The sequence below is a fragment of the Mizuhopecten yessoensis genome, unplaced genomic scaffold (assembly GCF_002113885.1).
Source record: "Mizuhopecten yessoensis strain PY_sf001 unplaced genomic scaffold, ASM211388v2 scaffold2781, whole genome shotgun sequence".
Lineage (NCBI taxonomy): Eukaryota > Metazoa > Mollusca > Bivalvia > Pectinida > Pectinidae > Mizuhopecten > Mizuhopecten yessoensis.
In genome coordinates, this window is record NW_018404716.1 from 3,774 (window position 1) to 19,849 (window position 16,076).

Below are 16,076 nucleotides of genomic sequence, written 5' to 3' on the forward strand. Positions count from 1 at the left end.
CTATAATCCTGGTATCATGTGTGTATTTGTTACTTCATGCCCATCAAATGTTTATGTGGCTTTAGCATGGGGATCTAATCAATTTCCAGTTTCCCCCCATTAGGCCCTGCCCCTATACTCCCCAGGGGTAACATCCTCCATTTCAACCATGTTGAGTCCCAGTTGCCCAAGGAAACTTCAGACTAAATTAGGTTAAATGGCTTTACCTACATATATACTCCAGGTTTAGGATTGTATAGAACAATTGGTTCCCTTTTCCCAAGGATGCTACAGACTAAATAAGGTACAAATCACTTTACTCTCACTCAAGGAGTAGGATTTTAAACCTAAATTCTCTTATTGGGCCCTGTCCCTCTACCCCCAGGAGGGCCAAACCCTTTATTTGTAAAAGATGTAGATGTCACATTGAATTATATGATCAGGCCTGTTACAATACGAATCGGGTGTAAGCTTACGCGTCAAGATGTAGCCTATTGACCGACACTTACTGCTGACATGGATATCATCAGCCGCTTAAAGTTTCCAGATGTGTCTCCCTGTATGGCCTTCTCCAAGACACTTTTATACACTGAAACACCAAACAGTTCATTGTGTGCAGTAAGTTTCTTATTACGATTTCTGAAGTTTTGTTTTTATAAGATCAAGGAGTAACCTGTATTTAATCTTTTTTTCATTTCTGATGAGAAAATTGCACATAAACATACTTCTACATTTTTGTATACTAAGTTAAATGCAAAGCATCACTTGATATGTTTTCCTGAGGAAAAAGTTAAGATCGAGATTGAAACTTTAATCCCTCATTACCAAAACATACAGACTCTAATCAACCAGCTCCACTAAAACACTCAGGAAACTTAAAACCCTCATTACCAAAACATACAGACTTTAATCAAACAGGTCCACTAAAACACTCAGGAAACTTAAAACCCTCATTACCAAAACATACAGACTTTAATCAAACAGCTCCACTAAAACACTCACATGTTTTATAGGCAGCACTGGCGGCCTGGATTTCTTTATTACTCCTTGTACATAAGATTTCAATCATGGCATCCTCATCCGTTCCTAGTCCCTACAGAGCAATACAACACACCTATTACATTATGTAGTCCCTATTAGACATTTAAACACACCTATTACATTATGTAGTCCCTACAGGACATTTAAACATACATATTACATTATATAGTCCCTACAGGACAATTAAACACATAATACATTAGGTAGTCCCTACAGAGCAATACAACACACCTATCACATTATGTAGTCCCTAAAGAGCAATACAACACACCTTTTACATTATGTAGTACCTACAGGAAATTAAACACACATAATACATTAGGTAGTCCCTACAGAGCAATACAGCATACCTATTACACTGTGTAGTCCCTGCAGGACATTTAAACATACATAGTACATTATATAGTCCCTCCAGGACAACTAAACATGCATATTACATTATATAATCCCTACAGGACAACTACACATACATATTACATGATATAGTCCCTACAGGATAATTAAACACAAATAATACATGACGTAGTCCCTACAGGATAATACAACACACATATAACATTTTGTAGTCCCTACAGGACAACTAAACATACAAAATACATTATATAGTCCCTCCAGGACAACTAAACAAACATATTACATTATACAGTCCCCACAGGACAACCAAACATCCATATTACATTATATCGTCCCTACAGGACATTTAACCATACATATTACATTAAATAGTCTCTACAGGACAGTTAAACACAAATAATACATGATGTAGTCCCCACAGGACAACCAAACATCCATATTACATTATATAGTCCCTACAGGACATTTAAACATACATATTACATTATATAGTCCCTACAGGACAATTAAACACAAATAATACATGATGTAGTCCCTACAGGACATTTTAACACACATATTACATTATGTAGTCCCTACAGGACAATTAAACACAAATAATACATTATGTAGTCCCTACAGGACAATTAAACACATAATACATTATGTAGTCCCTACAGAGCAATACAGCACACATATTACATTATGTAGTCCCTACAGGACAATTAAACACACATATTACATTATGTTTCTATGAGCTATTTTCTACAAGGTCTGTTACCCTATAACTTTCATCATTTTTCACCACTTCCCTGGTGTATAGTTGAAAATTAGATATAGAAGATATTATGTATGGCATTGGAAAAGAATTTCTGTGAAAAAATATATGTATTTATTGCTTTCTTCCATATGAACATTAACATTTTATGTGTACAATATTTCTTAAAAACAAGTCTACATGATTAGTCCTACAATGAGTTACCTTCATAGCTCGCTTCAGCTCATAAGCATCAAATTCCTCAGGTTTCATCATCAAAGCCAATATCACATCTTCAAACTTGCCGCCTAGCTCACTCTTCAAATCGTGAATTAGATCCTTGGGAAGAAAATGATAAACAGTGATATCAATCATGATTGCCATTTCATCAACAAACAACTCACAAGAGGCCAAGAGCCTGGATATTCAAACAATAATGGCAAAATATTCTCAGTTAAAGTAATATTGCAAATGAAACCCCTATGGGTAAGGCCAGAACTCAGAGCTAATAGCGGTAGCATGATTGTGTTCATTCCTTCATGTTCAGAGAGTATACATATGGTTATGGGGCGGTGATCCGTTCTGACCCAGCGTTTGCAGACCACTGAGGGGATCGCTGTTTGTCAACAGTTCATCCGAGTCATTTGTAAGCCTGTGTTTACTTAGGAGAACATGTGACAAATGTTGCATGAACACATGAACAACAATTCAAACAATTAACATTGTGGAAGTGTACAATTATATGAAGACTGTCAGCAATGGCAGAATTTAGAGATGAGAAGGTGTGCTTACATATGAATATGTTTTTGTTGAGCGACGTTAGAGACAGCACAACAGTGGTGTTTATAGGTAGAAATTATATGTTTGGTTGGTATGAAGATCTTATAGTTGTATAAGTATAGTATGTATTGAATAATTCGTGAGACTCACAGTAAGTATGTGCATGCATGTTGTACTTACGGTGAACAAAGCAGAAACTACAGGTGAATTGTCGTCTGCATGATGGCTGCCACACCACAATAAAAATTCATTCATGTGTTTGCAAGTCAAATTCTTGTAAGATTCTGATTTATATTCATTATGGTGTTTGCTGTTCCTTTTGAGATATCAGAAGACAATTCCAAGCACCAAAATTAAGAACCTTTTGACTTGTATTTTTTAGATAAACATCAAGCCTGAAGTAAGAGATTGCCTTGTACGTGATTTAGACCCTATTTCCATAATGCACATAAGAACCTGCAGACAATAGTTTCATGTATATGGTATATGGTATGGTATATGATATATGGTATGGTATATGGTATATGGTATGGTATATGATGTATGGTATAGTATATGGTATGGTATATGGTATGGTATATGGTTCACAAAGATTTCTATTACAGCCAGAACGCATTACTTCCTGTCCAAGGTTTTTGTTTTGTTTCCAAAGTTTGGGATTATTAATTGCTAAAATTAATTATAAGTCAAACAAAGCTAGATTGATTTGAACTTGAATAAAACTTGAGAATAAGTATTAATTACCTTCATTTAATTTTCCTTTAAATTGATCTGGGTATTAATATATAAGAACAACTTCCCAATGAAGGTGATCTCATTGTCAATTGCACTAAACCTTAATCTTTGGACAGCTGAACAAGTTTCATCAGAATCTGTATGTATTTGTGGGGATGACATTATTATGCAGACACCTTGCCAAGATGATATTTAAGTAGGTTTATGTTTAGGGAAGAAATGAATGCAGGGCCCTTCTTAAAGATTTCAGAAAGTCTACATCGAAACATGCAGTGTGAACAAATTGTATTCATAAAAAAAATAACAATTACAAATTACTACCTAAAGAAAGACATATTTCCCCTTTTTCAATTACCAAATTGTACCCCCATGTTACTGTCTTGTGAGTGATACTTACCCTACCAAAGCAGGTTTTAAACATGATTTTGATCTGCTGTCTTTGTTCATTTGATCGGAAAGCCAAGATATCTATGATGGCCTTTTCATCCGTTCCTGCAATACAAAAAAGATTCCTATAAAAGTACATTCATACCAAACTCTTCATGGCTTCCCTAAGTAACTTTTAACAGTTACAAGTATAAACATACCAAGCCCTTTCATGGCTTTCCTAAGTAACAGAGAACAGTTACAAGTATAAACATATCAAGCCCCTTCATGGCTTTCCTAAGTAACATATAACAGTTACAAGTATAAACATACCAAGCCCCTTCAATGCTTTCCTAAGTAACATATAACAGTTACAAGTATAAACATACCAAGCCCCTTCATGGCTTTCCTAAGTAACAGAGAGCAGTTACAAGTATAAACATACCAAGCCCCTTCATGGCTTTCCAAGTATAAACATACCAAGCCCATTCATGGCTTTCCAAGTATAAACATACCAAGTCCATTCATGGCTTTCCCAAGTAACAGAGAACAGTTACAAGTATAAACATACCAAGCCCATTCATGGCTTTCCTTAGTAACAGAGAACAGTTACAAGTATAAACATACCAAGCCCCTTCATGGCTTTCCTGAGAACATTGGCATCATTCTCCGCATTGAAATTCCTGCATGGCTTCACTGTGCCTTCGGTCTGAAAGTACAAAATGTAGAGCATTATGGTCAGTGTTTTATAATCAAGGCACTACATAGTTTACTTGGAGCTATCAAGATGGCTACAAATTTGGATGTAATGAGATTACTGGTGGGAATGTGAACTATGGTTGTACATGTAAACCTAAACGAGTACTTGTGTGAATGTTGGGTGTTACATTATGTAAAGCAACATAATGACAAGCACCTGACATACATGTTATAATAATAATAATAATTCAAGGTTCTTGGTATACCGCTTTATCACAACCTAGTGTGTAGGTCGCCTCAAAGCTGTTTACAAATTATCAGCCGTGCTTATAGGGCCTTTGCAACCAGCCAACATCTTTCTCAACTCCCTGGGGAGCATACAGCTGGTGCTGCCATTTCTGCACTCACAGCTAGCATTCTACAATATTAGCACTACCCAACCACATACAGCTGAGTAGACTGGAACAAGCGGAGTAAAGTACCTTGCTCAAAGATGAAACACAGTGCCTTGACGAGAGTCGAACTCGCAACCCTTCGATCATGAGCCACGCGTACTACCACTAGACTACTGTGCCTTTTATGTAGGAGGATATTGTAACAAATTTTAACATTGTGCTTACAAGTATGTGTCATCTACATCATAATTAGGTTGTTTCAGGTTTCTTTATGCTTTATAACCTGTTCAATCAAATTTTCGGAAAATAAGTTAAGCTTAAATAGTGTGTACTATCCTGGTGTGATCATTTTCAACCCAAGCACATGCAAATTTTGTTTTCATTCTTAATAGTAAAGAAAAAACATAAATCACAATGTCACTGTATAGAGGCTGACGTTATGATTAACTCATTCACCCCTGAAATTTCATAATGAACTATTCCAAGCTTTGAAAAGGAATAGTTAAAATGTGTCTTCTGGGGTGAATGTGTTAAGGAAGTCAAGTGGGTTATTTATGACAAACACATCAAAACCTGGCTTCATACTGAAACAAGAGATTCCAGAGGGCTACATCATCGTACAATCTTCATCAGTTATATGATCTTTTCTATCCTTTCTGTTATCTGTTGGATCAATGGTCTTGTCAACAGTAAATGTGCATGGTGGTAATATTTTATAACTTAATCCCAAAGGGTATCACTGCATCAGTTATAATTGCAAAGAAGAGTTCCACTGTGAGTTTTATTTTACATGGAGTATTCTCCCTTCTATATAGAAGATAAAGCATATCCTAAAGGCCTTTTTCTAGCTTAAAGAGTTTTATTTTAATTTCCCCTGTTCAGTTTTTCATAGGCTTTGTGGCCCACAACTTTAAAATTCCTGCCTTAATCACAGTCCACAAAAATTGGTTCAATAGCTGAAACAGTGTGTTGTCGCTTGCAAAATTAGCAAAAAATTAGTAGTACTTTGAAAATTTTATCAAACACTTGAATTTTATTCCACAATTTAGTGTCAATACCATTGCGTATAATATGTCTATAGGGTGATTTAAGTTTATCAAAAGAAATCTGAGCTAAAAGTTTATTTGAAATTATTGATTTTTACCTTGGAACAAATTTTGTGCATGGATAAAAACAGTCAACACTGAAATCCGGCCTTGCCTCCACAAGGGAGTTATTTTTGGAAGTTGAATGAGCAATGAGAAAAGTTCGAATTTGCGTGGAATCCAGGCATTCATTTATTTTGTTGTTTGCATGGAAACCTGGCTATACCGTTGGTAGATGCTACAACAGCTTCGTTATCTAACATATCGTCAGAAACTGAGGAAACCATGGCTGATAGCTGCGTGATAGCGTTTGAAATGTGTGATCTTGCGACAGAGTGTAGGACAACAGCTGATTGTAACTTCGGATGAGTTAAACAGGAGAGTGCGCCACTCAGTGCTTTGATCCTTTTGTCATGTTGACACAGTACTGTTATCTGACCGGAGTGAGGCTTTTGTTTTTGTGGCAAGACATAAACATGAAATGCCTTGTCTCAAACTTTTGATCATTCAAACATTGTATGATTTTGGATGTCAATGCATTGGTTCAAAATCAGTGTCTGCCATTTTAATATTTGTTAGTTTCGTTCCCGCTAGGTGATAATACATTACCGAAAAAGTTGGGCAAATTCAAGCAAAAAAGATCATTTGATTCTGTCATGGTTAGATAAGTGCAGTGCAACAGTCAATATTTCTGATAAATTGTATGAGTGTTTAAATTGTTTTTCGTCGGTTAATCCAACAGATGTTCATTTTGTACAATATTGAAGACCTTTGACTTTTTTGTTGTTGTAATTAAAGTATTTTCTAAACATTTTTTGCATTTTTTTTTACACATGGTCTACAATTAAATTGTCAAGTCTCACAATGCCCCGCAATATTTCAGCAGCCGTCATGTTCGTTTACATTGGATAATGTAGTTCCATCTGTGTTGAATTAATACGCTAAGATTTGTGTCTCGGTTGCATGGCATTTAAAGTCTTGACCTTTATACAAAATTTTACCAAACTCCGTGAAAGAATGAAGTTACTAAGTCTTTAAATTGAATTAGTTGATGATTTTCTATATATAGCAACAGTGACCTTGGCCTTGACCTTGGAATCCTGAAACACAAGGATGTCAGAGGTATACCCATATTTGACCTTTGTATAAAGTTTGACCAAAATCTGTGAAAGAATGAAGTTGCTAAGTGTTTAAATTGAATCAGTTGATGATTTTCTATATATAGCAAGTGACCTTGGCCTTGAATTGTGAAGGGATAGGACGCGACGGACATGGGCAACACTATATGCCTCCCCATTTTATGGAGGGTTGTACCTCTGTATAAAGTTTTGACCAAAATCTGTCAAAGAATGAAGTTGTACCTTTGTATAAAAGTTTGACCAAAATCTGTCAAAGAATGAAGTGTTTACATTGAATCGGGATGGGACGCGTTTTTACATTGAATCGGGACTGGACGAGCATGGGGAACACTACATGCCCCTCCATTTTTTGGCGGGGGCATAATTACGTAAACAAACTATGCGCAACTATTCTTTGGAACGCTGTGCAGGTGGTCCTTAATCAAAAGATTTCTGGCCCACCATTAAACCATTTTTACCAAATAAGGGCTCGGTACAATGCAATGTAATTTTAAAACAAAATGAGGTCATTATCAGTAATCAACCAGAGGTCAGCAATGTTTTTAATATTTTGTAAATGTTGCTTCTGATATTGGTACAAAAGATTCTTCTGATGAAACTATTTTAAAAGAGATTACACAATAATGATGAGTCAAAAAATTTGTTTAAAAAAAATGTTTCTCCTTTCGTGGTTGAAAAGTCTATCTCTAAGGTGTTTTAAAACATAATATTGAAAATGACTGTCAATATTTTATAGACTGGTTTAAATTAAACCAGATGAAAGCAAACCCTCATAAATTCCAGGCCATTTGTATAGAGAAACGTTCAGTAGATGCTATAGTCTTTTAGTATTGGCGAAACAGATATTGTTCCTGACAGTGTTGTCAAACTTTTAGGTGTGAACTTCGATTCATTTTTAAACATTGAAGCTCATATCTCTGAATTTGTAGTAAAGCATCAAAGCATTTGTCCATTTTAAAGCGAATTGGGATTTTTTTTTAACCAAACAAGGTAGACGTGTAATTTATAATTCTTTTTTTGTTTCAAATTTTAACTACTGTCCTTAAGTCTGGCACTCTTGTTCCATGAAGAGTGTCAGAAAGCTAGAAAAGATACAAGAAAGAGCTTTAAGGTTTATACATAATTATCACAACTCATCCTTCAGACACTGACTCAGTATTACCAACAGCGACAGGCTTCATGTAAGGCGTCCGAAGGATATGGGTTGTGAGGTTTTTAAAATTATAAACAAAATGTCTCCTGAATATATTCATAACCTTGTAAATATTAAGATGTCTAATTATAACTTCAGGAAAGAAAATACTACAGAGGTGCCCAGGGTCAACACTGTGAAGTATGGACATAAATCGTTTGCTTTTGAGGCTGCCCGGGTGTGGAACAGTCTCCCAAATGACTTCAGAAAAGTTAAAAACTTCAAAGAATTCAGGAGGCTGGTCCATTCCTGGGATGGCCCCATCTTCCTTTGCAATATCTGCGAAGAGTGATACTTCATACTGTGCCCTGGTAACCTCTATCTGCCACCTGACATTTTGGATTGTGTGATACTATTATTGTCTTATTGCATTTCGTATATATTTTAATTCTATTCTATATTTTTGCAGCATCTTATTTGTATATTAATTCCATGCATTCTAAAATATAATTTTTTACAAAACTTGATAAATTTTGTTAATTGATTTTGGTATCATTTTTTAATTCACACTTTATTAGTGTATATCCTGCCATTTTTTATTCTTTGCTATATTAGCATTGTATGAATATTCCACTTCATAGTGTTTTATTCCTTAGTCCTAAGTCATTCACTATTAACTATGTCTTTTATTTACTTATTCTGAATACTACTTATCTGTAATCACATTTAATGCTTTTCATATCTTTATATATTTATTGTTTCAAAAGAGTCATATCCCGGGGGCCTTTGTAGGTAGGGGACTCCCAATCACTCAGAAACCTGGGATATTTTCTTTTTCTGTGATAATTATTACTGCTTTTCATTATTATATGTGATTATCTCCCTTTACTTGTAATATAATGTGTTATTGTTATTTTACATATGTTTAACCATTTACAGTGAAACACTTCTTATTAGATTGTGTTGACTTTAAGTCAACTCGAGAAAACTTCTATAATAACATTACATGTCTTAAATCTCTTTTTGAAAACATAACTGTCTCTTCAATTTTAGGCTATCTGAAAGCTGTTGGTCTTTTAAATAAAATTTGAATACTGAAAGTGGCCACTTTCAATATTCAATTTGACGTTTGTCTTTTACCTTTCAGTTTGGTTTGATGTTTTTATTTAGCATTTGTTTTTGTTGACCATTTGTTGGCCCTAATGACCTATCCTGTGTTGATGGGCCGTTAAGCATTTAATTTTAATATTAATATTTGTCGCAATAATAGCTCTCAAGAGCTAATGTTCCTTGTTTACCTGTATGCGACGTTAAATAAAGTTTCTTGTAGATGATGAAATGTTACTTATGTATGAGAGGTGTTCTTCAGACCCTTACCTTAACATTCCACTCAGTCCCATCATACCCTGACCTTAACATTCCACTCATTCCCATCAGACCCTGACCTTAACATTCCACTCATTCCCATCAGACCTATAACAACTGATTCATACTGGCCACATCTTCCTTCATCTCAAGTGCCCACATGGCGCTGGTAATTAACCAACTGGTTTACTCGTATAAGTGCAGTATAAGTATATATATCCTATATGTAAAGGAACTTAAATATGTTTCCATGTTTATATTGATAAACGGATGTACTGTACTCTATTGGTATGACAATGTATAATGTGAGGGATTTAACACCTCCCCGCTGATACAAGTTTTGTTAACATACACTACTAAATGCTTCCTGTACATGTATACTAACAACTTATACATCAATTCTTGTCTACAGGTTTCTAACCCTCACTGGTAATTCTATATATATTAAGTAAAGGCTGAGAAATCCTGCCCCCAATGTTACATGTACTCATTATAGATAAAATAATTAAATGATAAGGTGCCCTCACTAGTATTTCATGCTATGATGATATCATATCAAAACTATGATACACTTTTCCATTTGTTGACATGGTATATTAAAGGGACATATTGCTTAATACAAAATTTCATTTATTGAATGTAGGTATTGTCTGCATTGCCTGTTATATTGCCTTGCTTTCCCCATAGTCATAGTCCAATCCGAATGTCCAGTTTGACCATTCGATTTGTACGGGAAAGCAAGATTAAATACAGGTATAACGCTTAAATAATGAAATAAGGAGAGTAGAATGTATAAATACAGGTATAACGCTTAAATAATGAAATAACTTTTTAGTTTTGGTGAAAGCATTAAAAAATGGATAAAAACATTATACAAAAATACATACTCTGCAATAAGCCAAAATTGTATACTGTCAAATTTTTTTGATATACAAAGGGGTTGTCGACAAGGGGATCCTGTCTCCCCATATCTATTTTTACTTGTAGTTGAAATATTGGCTATTCTTATAAAAAAAAACAATAAAAATATCAAGGGCATTACAATCCAACAGAAAGATCATAAGCTCTCAGAGTTTGTAGATGATACCTCAATAATTTTAGATGGATCTAGAAAGTTATTCAACGAAGCACTGAACGTTTTAGATTGCTTTGGTAAAATATCAGACCATTTATACCACACCATATCAATGTAATTATGAAAGGCAAGAAAGGTTGTAAAGACATGTATGTTACCCTGAATAATAAAAATAAATGTTCGAATACAGCTGAAATAAAATGGAAATCAAAAGAAAGTTTTAGAAACATAGACTGGAAACGATTGTATAGCATTCCTTTCAAAAGTACAACGGATACAATACTTCAGTGGTTCCAGTATCGGTTACAAAATCGCATTCTCCCACTAAATAATTACTTGAAAACTATTGGTGTTTTGAACAATAACCTTTGTAAAATGTGTAACACAGAAATGGAAACTATAGAACATATTTTCTGGGAATGTCCTCATTCTTTCAGACTTTGGCAAGATTTGAAAAACAAAATATACCACAACTTGGATAAATTAATGGATTTTAGATTAGAAACAGTATTATTTGGAGAGACAGAAAATGTTGCCTTACCAATGAACTTTATCATCCTTTATGCAAAATATTATATATACACTGTATCAAGAAAAAAATAAAGACTCAGGTTAGATGGTTTGATCGAGTTTCTAGCATTCCGATTTAACATCGAAAAAAATTCAGCCTCAAAAAATGTACGCAACGAAAAATTTGATCAAATATGGTTGAATGGAAAGATATTTTTTAACATATTAAAAAAAACAAGTTTACACCATCCATACATCTTTGTATCTTTGTTTATATAATTGATACTCTTTCTCTTGAAATGAATATTTAAATTTCATCTTGATTTTGTTATCTGATAAAAATAAAACTGCATATATCCGGTATGTTATGGTGTGAGGGGATGTATGTGCTATTTTTTGTTAGTTTTGTTTTATAATTATCTTTTTAGCAGACATAAAAACCTGTATGAAAACCGGTTTTAAAATGCTATTTGAAAATTGATGTCAGTATACGTCCATGTCAATGTGAATGACCACATGCATGTGTCATAGAAATATTCATACACATGTGTATATATATATATGTACATCCGACACTGTTTGCACAGTGTATTTAAGCATTGAACTTTNACAAAAAAAGTTCAATACTTATATTTACGTTTTCTCTGCCTCTTATGTTCTTTTTTAACTTATAATTTATATCTAAAATTAAAAATGCCCGCCTTATCGACAGTCCACACAATTTCGTTCAATAGTTTGAACAGCGTATTGTTGCGTGCTGATTGGCAAACAAAGAGGTACTTTGAAATTTTAACAAACACTTCAATTTTATTCCACAATTTAGTATCAATACAATTGCGTATGATATGTCTATAGGATGATTTAAGTTTATCAATAGAACTCTGAGCTGAAAGTTAGATTTGAAATTGTTTCGATTTTTCCCTGGAACAAATTTCGCACATGGACAAATACAGTGAACACCGTGAATCCGACCTTGCCCTCCACGAGGGAGTTATTTTTGGAAGTTAATTCAAACTTTTCTCTTTGCTCATTTTGTGAATATTCCAGGCGTGAATTTATTTGTTGATCGTATTGGAACCTGACAACAGTTGGTAGATTCTATAACAGACTCGTTATTTGACAAGACGTCAGAAACAGTCTCAGGAACCGTGGATGCGAGACGTGTGAAACTGATTGCGTTTGAAGTGAGTGATCTTGCGACGGAGCACAGGTTCGTTACAAATGTCTGAAATGTGTGCTGTGACTCATATCAGTAGGTCTGTAACATATGATAATGTGTCAGTAGGCTATAGAATATGTGTATTTCAGACATTTGTAACGAACCCCTGTTGATCAGTGCAGTGTAACGGACGATATTTCTGATAAATTGCATGAGCGTTAAAATTGATTCCATTGCCGGCATTGGTGATTTCTAACGATGTGCATTTTGTACGATATTGCAGACCTTGATCTTGTTTTCGTTGTAATAAAAGTATTTTTAATTTTAATTTTTATTTTGCACATAAATTTACAATGACATTGTTAAATCTCACAATGCCCAGCGATATTTCAGCAGCCGTCATGTTTATTTATATTTGATATTGTAGTTCTGGTCAGTGTTGTATTAATACGCTAAGAATTGTGTCTCGTGGTGCATGGTAATTAAAGTCCCATCAACGACACAGCTTTCAAAGAGGCTATATAGTGACAATGCCATGCAAATGTAAATATATATTTATGAAAACAAGAGGCCCAAGGGCCTAAGCGGTCACCTAAGTTATATCATAGGTACTGGTAGCTTTATTTTATTGTTTAGATGTGATGTGGAAATCAGCATGTAAACTAGGTGAAATACAATACTTGTCATGTCATCAAAGGATAAGAATTTGAAAATATTGCTAAATGTTCCCTTTGGGGCCCCGCCCTAGCCCCTGGGGATGGGGCAGGAATCCCAATTTTACAAAGTAATACTCTCATTCACCAAAGATGATTCTGACTAAGTTTGAGTAATTTTCTGCTGAAAATGGATAAAATATATACCCAAAAGTGTTAATTCCCTATATAAACTATAGTAAACTTTACCCCCTCCCCAAGGGAGAACGGATAGCTCGAGGGTTCTGAAATTTACAATTTAAATAAAGCCCGTGATGATTTTCTTTCCATGCAGAGAAAATGAATGTAGTACCTCTGAGTCTGGAGGAGAAAAATTTGGAAATATTGGTTAATTTTCCCTTTGGGGCCCCGCCCTGGCCCCAGGGGTTGTTGGGGTAGGAATCTCAATTTTACAATTTGAAACCATCTTCCTCCAAGGATAATTCTCACCAAGTAAAAATAATTTCCTACAGAAAGTTGTCAAAATATACCCAAAAGTGTTATTTCCCTATATAAACTATAGTAAACTTTACCCCCTCCCCAAGGGAGAACGGATAGCTCGGGGGTCCTGAAATTTACAATTTAAGTAAAGCCCCTGATGATCTTTCTTTCCACGTAGAGAAAATCACTGTAGTACCTCTGAGTCTGGAGAAGAAGATTTTTGAAATATTGATTAATTTTCCCTTTGGGGCCCCGCCCTGGCCCCAGGGGTCGGGGTAGGAATCTCAATTTTACAATTTGAAACCATCTACCTCCAAGGATAATTCTCACCAAGTAAAAATAATTTCCTACAGAAAGTTGTCAAAATATACCCAAAAGTGTTATTTCCCTATATAAACTATAGTAAACTTTACCCCCTCCCCAAGGGAGAACGGATAGCTCGGGGGTCCTGAAATTTACAATTTAAGTAAAGCCCCTGATGATCTTTCTTTCCACGTAGAGAAAATCACTGTAGTACCTCTGAGTCTGGAGAAGAAGATTTTTGAAATATTGATTAATTTTCCCTTTGGGGCCCCGCCCTGGCCCCAGGGGTCGGGGTAGGAATCTCAATTTTACAATTTGAAACCATCTACCTCCAAGGATAATTCTCACCAAGTAAAAATAATTTCCTACAGAAAGTTGTCAAAATATACCCAAAAGTGTTATTTCCCTATATAAACTATAGTAAACTTTACCCCCTCCCCAAGGGAGAACGGATAGCTCGGGGGTCCTGAAATTTACAATTTAAGTAAAGCCCCTGATGATCTTTCTTTCCACGTAGAGAAAATCACTGTAGTACCTCTGAGTCTGGAGAAGAAGATTTTTGAAATATTGGTTAATTTTCCCTTTGGGGCCCCGCCCTGGCCCCAGGGGTTGGGGTAGGAATCTCAATTTTACAATTTGAAACCATCTTCCGTCAAGGATAATTCTCACTAAGTAAAAATAATTTCCTACAGAAACTTGTCAAAATATACCCAAAAGTGTTATTTCTCTATATAAACTATAGTAAACTTTACCCCCTCCCCAAGGGAGAACGAATAGCTGGGGGTTAGTGAAATTTACAATTTAAGTAAAGCCCCTGATGATCTTTCTTTCTATGCAGAGAAAATGAGTGAAGTACCTCTGAGTCTGAAGAAGAAGATTTTTGAAATATTGGTTAATTTTCCCTTTGGGGCCCCACCCTGGCCCCAGGGGTTGGGGTAGGAATTGAGTATGGTAGCAATTTAAATACTAGTTAACAAACAGGAATATTTTGTGTATTAAGAACATGTATTAAGCCATTACCTATTGTAATATTAGCTGCCTGTTATAGAGTTATATTTATCTGACCCCAGCTGTTTTCTGAAGCATATCCAATTTCTGTAACGTACAACAGTAGCTGTTTTCTAAGGGTCGCATATAGAAAGATAAAAAAAAATTAGAAGTCCTGAAACTTCTGAAAGTCCTGAAGATTTTGTGCTTTATTTCATTAATTTAGATGGGATTTTTCTGTGTAAAATGCTGCGCACAAAACCTCCCTTATTTTAACCTCAATTCCCTTAAAATGATTGTAAAACTCACATATTGGTCTCCAAGAACTCTGACATGTATGAAATAATAAAATATAATGTATAATGTTGTTGTTCATCATTGCCATACTGCCACAGAATTAGATTAGACGCAAAAATAGTACCATTGAATTGGTGGCCAGATGGCTGATGGGAATATACCCATGGCCACTTCTATTGGTAAATACTGTATATAGTTTTATCATATGAATACCGTGTTATGCAGTGTCATAAAGCCATCACATAAATGTTTATGTAACCTGTGTAATATCACTCCGGAAATGACGTCACAATCGAACAGGAACAATTAATGTGATGTCATATCATTGTGAAGCGGACACAATTTTCATCGTTTCAGAGGCGACCAAGTGCAAAATATTCGTTTCAGATCACAATTATAGTTTACTTTAAATTATACAGTTTACATTGTATTATATGATAAAAAGAATCTGTCATTCGTTTCCCTTCATATTAGATTTATGATACTCGTTTGGCTTTTTAATATTAGCCAGAGGCTTGCAAACATGAAATATCCTAAGCTTGTATCATAAATCTAATATGAAGGGAAACGAATGACAGATCCTTTATTTATGACTATATACAAATGCAGTTTTTGATAAAAACAACTTTGAAAAATATTCTTCACTGTGATATTGCTTTAATTATATCAATAACATCATAACATATGCGCATGTAATTTTAGCTTGATAGTTATGTGAATGAGTAAGTAGACTGAGCAATGAAGGGCATTGCAATATTGCAATACATAACACTGGCCGACAGAAACAATAACATACCATATTTCAT

The 16,076-nt window shown here is 34.8% G+C and overlaps 1 protein-coding gene across 3 annotated transcripts in view; it reads right to left on the minus strand.

Annotated features, from left to right (window-relative positions):
- Positions 1-455: 455 nt before the first annotated feature.
- LOC110446539 (annexin A7-like) overlaps positions 456-16,076 on the minus strand; it is a 31,569-nt gene continuing 15,948 nt past the window's right edge. For all 3 annotated transcript variants that reach the window (XM_021491733.1, XM_021491734.1, XM_021491735.1), the window contains exons 6-10: positions 4,619-4,700; positions 4,023-4,117; positions 2,336-2,449; positions 982-1,072; positions 456-568 (exon numbers count right to left, since the gene is read on the minus strand). In XM_021491733.1, coding sequence (XP_021347408.1) covers positions 471-568; positions 982-1,072; positions 2,336-2,449; positions 4,023-4,117; positions 4,619-4,700 — 480 coding nt within the window. In that variant the 3' untranslated portion in view covers positions 456-470. The remainder of the gene's footprint in view (positions 569-981; positions 1,073-2,335; positions 2,450-4,022; positions 4,118-4,618; positions 4,701-16,076) is intronic.